The following is a 14337-nucleotide window of genomic DNA, read 5'->3' on the forward strand; positions in this document are numbered from 1 at the left end:
ACCCAACTGATGAATGAGCTGGAAGGAACCTTGGAGGTCTTCTAGTCCAGCCCTCTCTTCAAGCAGGAGAACTTATAATATTTCAGACAAGCGTCTATCTAGACCGGTGATGGCGAACCTTTTCGGCATTGATTGCCCAAACTGGAATACGCGTTTGCCAGAGTACCGGAAACCCGGAGACCAGTCTGTTGGTGTGAATGCACCCGCCAGCCAGTTGGTCTTTGGGTTTCCGGTGCTTCAGTGTGGGTTGAAGACCAGTTGGCTGGAATGCATGTGCTCACTGGAAACCAGAAAGGCCCCTGGTGACAGCGTGCACACCTTCATAGAGGGCTCTGCATGCCACCTCTGGCACATGTGCCATACATTCACCATCACGGGTCTACACTTTAATTAAAAACAACCAGTGATGGAGTGCCCACGATTTCTGGAGGCAACTCCTGTTCCACTGGTTAGTTGTCCTCGCTGTTAGGAAGTTTCTCCTTAATTCCAGGTTGCTTCTCTCTTTGATTAGTTTCCAACCATTGTTTCTTATCCTGTCCTCTGGTGCTTTGGAGAATAAATTGACCCCCTCTTCTTTGTGGCGGCCCCTCAAGCCCTGGAATACTGCTATTATGTCACTCCTAATTCTTCTTTTCTTTAGACTAGCCAATCCCAAATCCTGCAGCTGTTCTTCGTATGTTTTAATTTCCAGGCGTTTGATACAATACAATAGCAGAGTTGGAAGGGACCTTGGAGGTCTTCTAGTCCAATCCCCTGCCTAGACAGGAAACCCTATACCGTTTCAGACAAATGGCTATCCAACATCTTCTTAAAGATTTCCAGTGTTGGGGCATTCACAGCTTCTGGAGGCAACTTCTGTTCCACTGATTAATCGTTCTAACTGTCAGGAAATTTCTCCTCAATTCTAAGTTGCTTCTCTCCTTGATTAGTTTCCACCCATTGCTTCTTGTTCTACCCTCAGGTGCTTTGGAGAATAGTTTGACTCCCTCTTCTTTGTGGCAACCCCTGAGATATTGGAACCCTGCTATCATGTCCCCCCTAGTCCTTCTTTTCATTAAACTAGACATACCCAGTTCCTGCAACCATTCCTCATTGTTTTAGCCTCCAGTCCCCTAATCATCTTTGTTGCTCTTCTCTGCACTCTTTCTAGAGTCTCCACATCTTTTCTACATCGTGGCGACCAAAACTGAATGCCGTATTCCAAGTGTGGTCTTACCAAGGCATTATAAAGTGATATTAACACTTCACGTGATCTTGATTCTATCCCTCTGTTTATGTAGCCTAGAACTGTATTGGCTTTTTTGGCAGCTGCTGCACACCGCTGGCTCCTATTTAAATGGTTGTCCACTAGGACTCCAAGATCCCTCTCACAGTTACTATTATTGAGCAAGGTACCACCTATACTGTACCTGTGCATTTCGTTTTTCTTGCCTAAATGTAGAACCTTACTCTTTTCACCATTGAATTTCATCTCAGCTGCTCTTCTGTGAACTTTTTCTAAAATCTCAACACCCTTGTTGTAGTATGGTGACCAAAACTGGTTGCAGTACTCCAGATCTGGTCTTACTTGGGTTTTATAAAGCGGTAGTGATACTTCACTCCATTGTTTCAAATAACCAGCATGCCCCTAAAGTAGTCTTAAAACAAACACAGACAGACTTCCTCACACTGTGGCCCTTGCTTTCCTAAAACTCTCCAAAGCTTGTGCATTCTAGGTGTAACACAAAGAACCTCAAAGGAACCATCGGAGCACAGTGGTTGGAGTGCAGCATTGCAGGCAAACTCTGCCCACCGCCAAGAGTTCGATCCTGACTGGCTCAAAGTCAACTCAGCCCTTCTTCCTTCTGAGGGCAGTAAAATAAAGACCCAAATTTTTGGATACAACCAGAGGGGCAACGACAAAGTGTTACCTAAGTCTGAGTGCTACCTGGTGCCATTTACATACATACATACATACATACATACATACATACATACATTATTTTTCTTAAAGAAAAAACAAAACAACACGTACAAGACAAAAGCAAGAAAAAACCCCCAACTTTCCTCCATTTCATCAAGCATGTCATTTGGTTACAAGTTTTTTTGCATCAATTCTTAAGATTAAGAATACCATCACTGTTTTTCCATTAAACATAACTAAATATTTCACTGTCGTTGAGCATTATGTGTTCAAATTACCATTAATATTCTTTCATTTATAACAATCCTTATTTCCATGGATTCATAATTATCTATCAAATAATAAGTCTTTAACGTATTATAATATCGCCTATCTCTAAGAAAAAGCGGAGATTAGAACAAAGAATTCCCATTAATTTATAATATACATTCATATTTTCAACTGACCATAATGTCACCAATCATCCAGAGTTCCAAGAATAGTTTTCTATTATTATTAATCTATATAGTGATTAAGTATTTCAATTCATATATGTATCAATTGTTCATTGCATCATCATTGATCCATTTAATATACAAAGATCATTCTAATATAAAACGGTCACTACATGCAATTATACCAAAGTGTTCAAATCATCCCACTCTTATACCCTGAGATCATTATTGTCCTTTATATATCGTATGAATAGTGCTCTATATCATAACAAGAAAAAATTGCCATTTACCTTTTCCCGTACAAGTAGGGTGACGGCCGGCACCCCGTTCGAATTCTCGTTGCTTTTGCTGTTTGCAATCTGCTTCAGGAATTCCACCTTCTTTTTGCTGGCCATAAAGATGATCTTGTCTTCGCAGAAAATCATGATGGTGTCTGTGAGTTCGTAGCCAAAAAGCCATGTCTGGAGAGGAGGGGGGGGAAGAGGACAGGTGATCAATGAGGATTCTTTCCCCCCACCAGGTTCCTAAACCTGCCTGAGAGCAGGCTAGCCCCAGCCTGGCTTACCTGCAGGGCCGTGGACTTGGCATAGACTGTCTCTTCGTCCACTCCCACAGAGACCACGATAGCGTCAATGGTCGCATATTCATCCTCTCCTTTCTGCAGGGAAGACAAGAACGCCAACCTCAGGCGGAGAGTTTGCTAGTTAACACCCCGTGGATTTCCCCCTTAAAAAAAAGCTGCAGCATATGTGCAAGGTCCCACCCTATAGAGTTGTCAAGTGAATCAATTTTCTCAAATGGGCATTTTTTTTTTGCTGGATGCAGGAAGTCAATGCAGGAAACTGGTTTTAAAAATTGTAAAAAAAAAAAAAAAAGCATGGTCATGTGACCCCAAGACACCATAAAGGGGAGCTGACTGCCAAGCACCCAAAACGCAATCAAAGGATTACAGTGTGTTTGTGTGTTAGCGCACTTGTCTGTGTGTGGCCATTGTGTGTGGCCATTGTCACTTTGAAAATGGGTTGTTTGGAGAGAGTCCGTTGCAGTGGCAAAACCCTCCAAAGTCTGCTACCGGTTCGGTGAGTCTGCTACCGAGTGCACATACGCATGCCTGAGGCGCATCCGTACAGGGCTACAAAACATTTTGAAGCCTTCTGAGTCTGCAAAGATAAATAGAAGAGCAAGGGGGGGGGATCCACTGTGCCACACGATTTATATTAGCTAGAAAGCAGGAAATCCGATGATTCTAAATAATATGAATCGTGCATCACAACTGATCGTCAGAAATACCAGTTTGTCTGAACTGGTAGCATTTTTTTACTACTGGTTTGGGTGAACTGGTCTGAAATGGTAGCATTTCACCGCTGGTCCATTGTAACGTTGAATAGATTTTAAGCGACCGGTTATAAGTCGAGGATTACAAGTAGCCCTCAACTTACGATCACAATTGAGCTTAGCATTTATGTTGTTCAATGAAAAATTCATTAAGTGAGTTTTGCCACATTTTAGAATTTTTCTTGCCACATTTGTTAAGTGAATTGCTGTTAAATTAATAATATGGTTAAGTGACTGTGGTTTCCCAGCTGACTTTGCTTGTCAGAAGGTCGCAAAGGGGGGATTACATGACTCCCGGACACTGTGACTGTCATAAATGTGAATCAGTTATCAAGCATTGGAATGTAAATCACGTGACTGTGGGGATGCTTCCCAATGGTTGTAAGTCTGAAAAACGGTTGTAAAGCCACCTTTTTCAGTGATGATGTAACTTTGAACGGTCACCAAATGAACTATTTGTAAGTCAAGGACTTTGTGCCTGTATTTATGTAACCAGCTGTTACATTGTATACTGAAGAACAGTATTTTTCTCATTCAAATTCAGTCGCCTACTTACTTCCCTGAATCATATGTCTGTCTGTCTGTCTGTCTGTCTGTGTACGTTCCAGCATAACTCTGGAGCACCTCAAGCAATTTCAACCAAACTTGCTACACAGATGACTTACTCTCTGGAAACAAATACTGTGGGGTTAAGACTCCTCTAACATGCCTCAGGGTGTGTGTCTGTGTGTGTGTGTTCCACCATAACTCTGGAACGCCTGGGCCGCTAAAATGAAAAGGAATCAATTATATCTATAGTGAATTACTTTGACTTGACACTATAGATATAATTCATTCCTTTTCCTGTCTAATATTAGTATTAGAATAAATAAATACCCGGAAACGCTGGGTTATCAACTACCATAGTTATTTGATAAAAGATTAGCTGCTTTGCTTGGGTTTTGATCTGCTCAGTACCTTTTTCCCCTGGCAAAGGTTTAAGTACTGTAGAAATTCAGTCTCCCAACAGCCTTGAATACACATGTCCATTTGTCTACTTATGTTCAAGTTAATGAATACACTGATGTAGATTGTGCCGTTAACTGAGGATGATTATAACAGCTGACATGTTTTATTTTTGAATATTGTAGTGCCAGGAAGACAAGAAAACATGATTTGGGGCAGATCATTAGCTCATTTTTCCACCCTGAGTGTCACTCAGGAACCAAAAAAGTCCTCTTAACATCTTAAACCAAGACTACAAATGAGAAGTAAAGGCAACAAACAAATGTCAAAGTTTTCTAACTGGACTATTATTTAAAATTGGATTATTTAAAATAATATACATGGGTAGGAGATAGTGTGGCCTGGGAGGTCCTTACAATCCATAACTGGGAAGTCCAAATCCTCACAGCTTATGCAGGGAATCCCTGACTTAACAACAGTTCATTTAGCCATCAAAGTTATAACGGGACTGAAAAAAAGTGATTTATGACCGCTTTTCACAACGTTGCAGCATCTCCCGTGATCAAAATTCAGACAGTTGGCAATTAGTTTCATATTTATGACGGTTGCAGTGTTCCCAGGGTCAAACCTTCCGACAAGCAAAGTCAATAGGGAATCCAGATCCACTTAAACAACCGTCTGAACAAATGCAAGGATCCACAGTGGCAGGAAAAGTCGAAAAATGGGGCAAAACTCACTTAACAAATGTTTGGTTGAGCAAGATAAATTTTGGGCTCCGTTCGTAACTCGAGAATTACCTATTAATTGAACTTTGCATGACAAACGACCAATCAGGGTCGTCTCCTTTTAGATTAGAAGGTCTCCATCACAAAACAAAACTGGTTACCATAGCAGGACTAGGGATGCGGTGGCTCAGTGGCTAGGATGCTGAGCTTGTTGGTCAAAAGGTCAGCAGTTCAAATCCCTAGTGCTGTGTAACAGGTGAACTCCTGTTACTTGTCCCAGCTTCTGCCAACCCAGCAGTTCAAAAGCACGTTAAAAAAATGCAAGTAGAAAAATAGGGACCACCTTTAGTGGGAAATAACTACGCTCCATGCATCTTTGGCATTTAGTCACCCGGCCACATGACCATGGAGAGCGTCTTCAGACAGCTCTTCGGCTTTGAAAAGGAGATGAGCACCGCCCCCTAGAGTCGGGAACGACTAGCAGATATACACGAGTGGAACCTTTACCTTTACCTGATAGCACGACTAGCCCCAACCAAGTCAAAGTCTAAGAAGTATATTAAAAATATTTTCAGGCTATTGCAAGCCACTTTCATTTCCTGATTTGTTCTTATCTCCTGCTCTCTATCAGCTCCCTCCCTCCCTCCCCAAAACTTATCATCTTTCAAGGTTCCCTGTCATCCCACAGCAGATTAGATGCTCCTCCCTTCTTGAGCTGTCCCCCACCTCCCTCCCCAAGAAAGCTGTTAGACACAATATAAGAGAATCTGGCTCAAATGTTACTGTGCCTTACATTATTTTATCATTAGGGCTTATTTTCTGGTTAGGTCTTATACTGGGGGGGAAATACAATAGTAATTGCAACTGTCTGGCTGATGATCTTAACTGGGTCTTATTTTGGGGGGTAGGGCTTATGTTGTAGCCCAGCAGGAGCCTTTGGAGTTGCAAACAGACTCCAATAGTGAGGAACCCTTTGAGTCAGCTCTGGAAGATGTGGAGGACCCTGGACAGGGTTCAGACTCCGAGCAGGGACCAGAGAGGCTGGTTGGCCACCAGGAGGCGCCTGAGGCATGGAGCAGCGGTGAAAGCCAAAGGGAGTTTGTCCTTGATGTCAGGCCCTGGAGCAGTGGGGAGGAGCTAAGGGAGTTGGTCCCGGATGCCAGGCAAAGATGGGCAGATAAGCGCCGACAGCAACTACGGAGATATAGAAGATAATTGGGGCCAGGTGGTTGTGATTAGGTTCTTCCCAAGAGAGTATATAAGAAGAGACTTTGGGAGGAGGCTTTTTGCAGGACACAACTATTATACTAAAGCTGGAGAAGCTCTTGTGTGTATTTTTTATCTGTGGACGTGTGGATTGCTGCCAAAGTCTTATCGGTGTGTTAATTTACTGTGAATAAATTGTCTAGCATTAATCTTGTGTCGGCATGACTCATGGTACGGAGGGGGGTCAGAACAGACTTATATTACGAGCATCCTGAAAAATCACAATAGGGTTTATTTTCTGGTTAGGTCTTATTTGGGGGAAAATGGGGTAGCTTTTTTATGTGCTAGCATATGGAGATTCTCAGACATCCAGATCATAATTGTCCCTTTTTTCAAGATGAAACTGGACTTTCTGGTTCTTCTTTAACGATGTTTTGCTTCTCATCAAAGAAGCGTCTTCAGCTCTGACTGGATGGTGGGGTGTGCAAATGGGTGTAGAGCATCTATCTCCAATGTACAATGCCAGTCTTTTCAACAGTTCCAAGAAGGCTCCACATTCATTTGCATTAATCAGGTAGCCCGTAGGACACAGATAAACCTCCAAGTGGCCTCAACGATCTTCTAAAAAGATGCAAATGATCAGATGTCTGCAAGGAATATAAATCCTTCCATTCCCCACCATACAGTCAGAACATGCACTCAAGGATTCATTAATGGCTTTCTGAGATTCAGTCTGTTTGTTGTTGTCCCAAAGGTGCTTTTTCAAGAAGCAACTGGACTTTCTTGTTTTTCTTTGAAGACGTTTCGCTTCTCATCCAAGAAGCTTCTTCCAAAGAAAAACCAAGAAAGTCCAGTTGCCACTTGGAAAAACAAAGCACATTTGGGATAGCATAGAACTGTGATGGCAAATCTATGGCAGGTGTGTCCACCGCACATGCACGTGCGTCCCACCAGCCAGCTGATTTTTGGGTTTCTGTCGCACATGCCCGCGGGCAGGAACATATGGGAGATGCGTATGCTTGAGCAGGGGGAAGGGAGGTCACACATGCATGCACGGCATTATAAGGTACTTCAGCATAAGGAAGTAGAGCTGCCCAATCATCCTGCTGATATCGTATGTAGCAACGTAAATATCGCTCAACCATAGCATTTGCTCTCTCGGCAGCCCCATCAGTTGCTGGGTGGCTCCCCCCTGCGGCCCATTTTTGGTCCCAGGAGCTGCAGGGAGGTCTACTAGGCCAAAAAAGGGATGCGGGGGATGGGCAATTTCAGCACGCAACAACAAAAAGGTTAGTCATCACTGGTATAGAAGTTATTCCTTGATTACATTATAATATTCCTTGCCACTGTTTCACTTATTGAAATCCTTTTTTCCCCTCTCTAGAACATTTTGAAAACAGTTATTTTGGAAGCGATAAATTGGCAACATAATTTCAGAGGGGGAGGGATGTTTCACACTTGTGCAAAATAAAAATGGGGGTTATAGGAAGAAGCTTGATTTTGCCCTAACCCTTGGATCCACATGAAGAAAATATATGATCTGATGTGATAGGAAAATACATCATTGCCTTTCCTGGTCATTGATACAGTTTTGCACTGAATAATTGAAACAGTTTATCGGGCACTATTTGTTACCTGTCATATATGCAAATGTAATATGCAATATATCAACAATGACTGGCTCCTTAGGAAAACTGAAGTTACATTTGGACAAATCTTTTCCCTTACTTACGTGTTCTCTTTTTGCAAAAAGGAAGATTATTATGCCAATCAAACTCTGATGAGAATCAAAGAACCAGAGACACAACACATGCGTTTTCAAGTGCTTATGTAGCATATCAAGACCATAATGATAGACCTCCAACTGAATGTATTCCTAAAATTCAACACTATTATTCCACCTCCTTCTCTCCAGAATCAGAGATAATAGGTCGTGACCTCCTATGTGGCATCTTTTCAAGGTGTTTGAAGAGTGCTGTCATATTCCCTCCCTTAGCTGTGTTATCTTAAGCCTAAACATCCCCATCCCTTCAATCTGCCTTTACAAATCTTATCTTCCAATCCCCCTGATAGTTATTGTTGCCTTTCTCTGATCCTGTCCAAATCCTCCTGAAAGTGTTGTCCCCACATTGGGCGATTATTAAGGTGAGTGGCTAAGACGCTGAACTTGTTGATCAGAAAGGTCGGTGGTTCGAATCCCTAGCACCGCGTAACAAAGTGAGCTCCCGTTACTTGTCCCGGCTTCTGCCAACCTAACAGTTCGAAAGCATGTAGAAATGCAAGTAGAAAAATAGGAACCACCTTTGGTGGGAAGGTAACAGCGTTCTGTGCGCCTTCGGCGTTTAGTCATGCTGGCCACATGACCACGGAGACGTCTTCGGAGAGTGCTGGCTCTTCGGCTTTGAAACGGAGATGAGCAGCACCCCCTAGAGTCGGGAACGGACTAGCACATATGTGTAAGAGGAACCTTTACCTTATCTCAATCAAAGCACCAAAATCACTAATCCCTTTATTAATTTTAAATAAAGGTGCTAGCAGCATGGCATCCATGACTCTTTTTGAAAAATTTAGGAAACAAATGTTTTCTTTTTAGCAAAAGCCATTTCTTTTTAAATGTACCAAAACCGAGTCTCTTTAGGAACTGAACAACATGGAGCATATTCTGGAAGTCCTTGAATACGCTTGTAAGAGTTAAGAAAGGAAACAAAATTCAAGCCGGAAAAGAAATGATGTCATCCATAAACTTGGCACTTGCTGTCCATTATCTAGAATTGATGTTTGCTATTGTTTAATTCTCAGGTCTAATTTTCTCTTGTATTATTTGATTAGTTGGCTTCCAACACGTCACATATACAAAAAAGTATGTATCATTTGTTTGTGTAACCTATGTATCATCTACAGAACTTTTACTTTGCCTGAGGTATAGGTAGTCCTCAACGTACGGCCACAAGTGGGCTTTAAAGTGAGTTTTGTCCCATTTTACATCCTTGCTTAACGGTCGTTAAGTGAATCATGGCCGATGTTAAGTGAGTAATATGGCTGTTAAGTGAATTTGGCTTCCCCATTAATTTTGCTTGACAGAAGGTTGGAAAAGGTGGATCACATGAACCCCCGAGACATGGCAATGGTCATAAAAATGAGTCAGCTGCCCGCACATGACTGCGAGGATGCTGCAACGATCGTTAAGTGTGAAAAAACAGTCATAAGTCGAACTTCTTTCAGTGCCGTCGTAACTTCAGTCACTAAATGAACTGTTGTAAGTTGAAGACTGCCTGTACCTGGGTTTCACGCTGGTGTGTGTACGCGTGTCTGTGTGTCTGGAAAAGCCACTTTGCAAAGCCAATTTGTCTCCCAAATTCAGATCAGTTCTTAGGAGCTCCACACCAATTTGAGCAACCACCACAATTTTGGGGAAAAAAGACTTGTGTCCTTACAACCCGAAACCACACTTCTTTGCAAGCACACCACACTTTGTATTCAACACATTGTATTTGCCTTGCCCTCAACTGCTATCCCAGAGGTTTTTTCCCACCAGGACCACATTCTAGCCTTAAACTTTTGATTTTGGTTTCCTACACAACAAAACTTCACACATCACTGCGAAAGTGCATTTTAACCTATTTTCTTGGGCAACAACACTCACCCAGCCCGTTTTCTCCAACATCCATCAACATAGTTTGAAGTTTCATGTTGAGGTGTCCGTTAGCCTCAATTTAGCGCCATCTGTGACCTGAACAAGCCTCCCCACATTAATACAGGTAATCCTCGACTTGCAACAGTTCATTTAGCAACCGTTCGAAGTTACAACGGCACTGAAAAACTCAGGAATGTCTCAATTATAACTTTCGAAGCATCCCCACAGCCACGTGATCAAAAATTCAGACACTTGGTAACCGACTCATATTTATAAGTTGCAGAATCCCCAGGGTGTGTGTATGTGTGTGTCACACGATCCTGTTTTGTGACCTTCCAATAAGCAAAGTCCATGGGGAAGCCAGATTCACTTAACAACCGGGTTACTAATTTACCACTGATTCACTTAACAATGGGGGCAAGAAAAGTCATAAAATGGGGCATGCTGTCTTAACAAATGTTTCGCTTAGCAAACGGCAAGGTTTATTTATTTATTTATTTTATTTAATTAATTTGTATGCCGCCCACTCTCAAGAGACTCAGGGCGGCTTACAAGTTTGGGATGCGTCGTGGTCGAGGACCATCTGCCTGTCATCCAACTGACTCCTACTTATGACCGTTGCTGCATCCAAGTTCCCGCGATCCCCTTTTGCAACCTTCTGACAAGCCCGGATTCACTTAAACAACCAAGTCGCTAACTTTTAACAACACCAGCGATTCACTTAAACCGTCACCACAAGGAAGGCGGTCCAATGGGTCAAAGTTTCCTTTCTTTGCTTAGCAACGGCAATGATGGGCTGGATTGTGGTCGTAAGTCGAGGACCACCTGTATACCGAATGGCTGGATGGATCCAAGGGGGAAGCTGGTTGGAAGCCAGACTGGGAGGCGACTTCCTGCACCGAGCCAGGCCTCGTTGGACCCGAAGCTTGACCTCCTAAGAGAGGGAGGGGAGCAGGGACCGACCGGCTGCTGCCTAACCCCTCCCCCCACCCCCACCCCGGTTTAATAACGTTTATTACAGCTTTGGGCTTTCGGAGGTCACCGGTTCCCGCTTTAAACTAACCCCCCCCCCCCGTGAAGCGATGGGACCCTTGGAAGTCGGCCGGGCCTCCCGAGGATGGGGAGATGCTCTAACGGCCAACCGCCCGCCCCCTACCGTCCCAGTCGCACGCGGGCCTGCTTCAATCACGCGGCGCCCGGCGGGTTTAAGGTCGGAGGAAGGGACCCCCCACCCCCATCCCCACCCCCGCCGGCGGGCCCTCCCGCGCGCGCCTGAGGCCCGACCTGCCAGTTGCTGTAGAGGCGCGTGACGCGGCGGTAGTACGCCTCGCGGTCCAGACTCAGCGCCATCGGAGCGGTTCCCCTCAGCGTCGCCCCGCCTCCCCGCTCGCTCGCTCGGCCGCCCGCGCCGCCGCCGCCGCCGCCGCGACCTCTCTCCTCGGGGCGACCCCGGAAGTGGAAAGTCTTCCTCCTCTCCCCCCACCCGCCGGCTCTCTGACGAAGCCACACATTCTTCTCGCGAGATTTACCGCACGGCTGCTGGCGGTTCAGCTGCACGCGCCCTCGTTCTCATTTACCTTTAAGCGAAATAGAAATGCCCCCCCCCCATTCCATACGTCTTCACCTCTTTCCGCCCCTTATCATTATTATTTAACTTTGGCTGCTTAATGGTGTTGGTTTATTTATTTATTTTATTCAATTTATTTTTTTTATTAATTTAATTTCATCTAATTTTTATTTATTTATTAATGATCAAGCAAGCAGGCCTTCATTTCTTCCAGCGTTGCGTTAGCAGGCAGCGCGCGTCCTTCTATGGGAGCCGTCATGTCCTTAAGGAATAAAATATGTCTTATTTTATATATGTATGTTCTGTATTTTTTGCTGATAAAAAAATGAAGGGAGACTACTATAAATCTATTACAAGCTATTTAGCTCATCAGCTATATATATGTATGTATACACGGGGAGAAAAATAAAAGTGCCGAAGTAATACAAATTATCGATACTTTTTCAATAAATACACACACACGGTATAATATAGATATGGATATAGATACATATATGTATGTGTGTATAGCGATATGTTAGATATAGATATATGCGTACATATGTATATATGTGTGTGTATATATATATATGTAAATATTAAAGTGTTTTATTATTTCTCCCGCGCTTTCCCCCCATCTAGTGTGTTGAACTGAGGGGATCGCGCATGCGCAAGCGATTGGCCTTTTAACTTGCCTCCCTCGCTTTGACCGGGTTCATGCTTGCGCGCCTACCACGTGACCGCGAATGGCGGGAAGGGGTTTTTTTTTTGCGGGTCACGCGACCTCTTTTCCCGCTTTCTTTTGGCCCGCCTCAGGCTGTTTCGCGTGTGGGAGGGTGGTCCTCAAAGGGGCACGTGATCTCGGGAAACGTTTGTGGGGAGAAAACACACGCATGCGCTTAGGGCAAAGGCCCTCGCTTTGTCTATAAACATAGAGATACTAACAGAACACGTGGTCTACAACTTTTTGAGTGGGTCAGAATGATTTTTTTTTTAAACAACAACAACAACAACCTGCATTCACGGCTGAAAAGTCAGGGCCTCCCAACGCTTTTATTTTCTATTTATCTTGCAACGTTGGCATTTGGCTAACACTCCGTGGTTGCCCTAAGCCAATTTTTTTCTCAGCCACCATTAGCCCATCTTTAAAGGTGAAGGGCCGTCTTTCCAAATGGACATAAAATCTATGGATAGATTTAAAACGTAAATCAATTATGTAACTCCCTGCTCGATGCCCGTCAGCCCCCTTCTTCCCAACAGAAATAAGTTACCAAGAAAAAATTACAATAATAGTATTAAATGATCCCGGAAGTATTGTATCCATGTATGGAGACGCTCTAATTTGTAGCTCTTATGTCAAAGCCCTTCCACCGCCTGGAGTTACATGAATATTACTCGGCGCATGCGCGGAGTATATTCAGATCCAGTGGTGGCTGCTTAAAGGGGGAGGGGGGGGAGTTCCAAAGGGTGAAGTTTTCACTTACACAACACTTAAAAGTGCATGTGTGTCTATGTGCGCGTGCTTTACAAAGAACAAAATTATTTCCCCTGCAAAGCAGTGTCTTAGGAAACCTCAATCTGGCCTCTTATCCAGGATAAGGGGCAAAAAAGTAGAAACTACTTATGGTTAGTCCCCCAACTTACGACCACAATTGAGCCCTGTTGCTAAGTGAGACATTGGTTGATTTTTGCCCCATCTGACGACCTGGCCGCTGTTGTTATGGGAGTCACTGCAGTCATTAAGTGAATAACATGGCTGTTAAGTGAATCTGGCTTCCCACATTGATTTTGCTTGTCAGAAGATCGCAAAGGAGGATCACAGAACCTTGGGGCACTAAATACGAATCAGTTGCCAAGCGTCTGAATTCTGATCATGTGACCAATGGCCATGTAAAAAAATAGTAATTAAGTCCCTTTTTGTCAGTGCTGTTGTAACTTAGAACAGTCACTAAATGAACTGATTTTAGCCAGTGGCTACCTGTATTCTCTCCTTAGGCTCTGGAAGGAAAAGCACATACAAATATAATAACTGATGCTTAGATTTAAGGTACAGGTAAGTATGGGACTTACAACCATTCCCTTTGAAGTTACAAGAGCACTGGAAAAAGTGACTCGTGATCCTTTTTCATGCTTTCATGTTTGTCGCTGAGATGTTTGTGTAAAAACAGTGTTTTTTCAAACCTGGCAACTTTTAAGATAGGTGTCAACTTGTAAAGCGTTCCCATGACTGTTATCAAGTTGACATAGAAAAGGGAGGAGAATTCCATGCATACCTTCGGCCAGAGTCCGGATCTCATATTTCTACAGCTGGTGTGTGAGGTGCGCAAGTTCATAGCCTGTCACAGCACCTCGTTGGTGGACACCTCGTTGGTGGATGTGATTTATGACACAGACGGAGGGGAGGGGAGCCACAGTGGTAAAGTTCAGACGCCATTAAACGGAAATCAGATGCGCAAGTTCATAGCCTGCCGCAGCACCTCATTGGTGGATGTGATTTATGACACAGACGGAGGGGAGCCACAGTGGTAAAGTTCAGACGCCATTAAACGGAAATCAGATGCGCAAGTTCATAGCCTGCCGCAGCACCTCGTTGGTGGATGTGATTTATG

General features: G+C 43.7%; 1 protein-coding gene across 1 annotated transcript in view; it reads right to left on the reverse strand.

Annotated features, from left to right (window-relative positions):
* Positions 1-11624, reverse strand: part of SUPT16H (SPT16 homolog, facilitates chromatin remodeling subunit) — a 48573-nt gene extending 36949 nt beyond the window's left edge. The window contains exons 1-3 of the mRNA XM_087714189.1: positions 11467-11624; positions 2903-2995; positions 2628-2798 (exon numbers count right to left, since the gene is read on the reverse strand). Coding sequence (XP_087570315.1) covers positions 2628-2798; positions 2903-2995; positions 11467-11532 — 330 coding nt within the window. The 5' untranslated portion in view covers positions 11533-11624. The remainder of the gene's footprint in view (positions 1-2627; positions 2799-2902; positions 2996-11466) is intronic.
* Positions 11625-14337: the final 2713 nt, after the last annotated feature.

Source organism: Thamnophis sirtalis, unplaced genomic scaffold, assembly GCF_051295495.1.
Source record: "Thamnophis sirtalis isolate CommonGarterSnake01/CBP01778 unplaced genomic scaffold, rThaSir2_p1.2 scaffold_4, whole genome shotgun sequence".
Classification (NCBI taxonomy): Eukaryota; Metazoa; Chordata; class Lepidosauria; order Squamata; family Natricidae; genus Thamnophis; species Thamnophis sirtalis.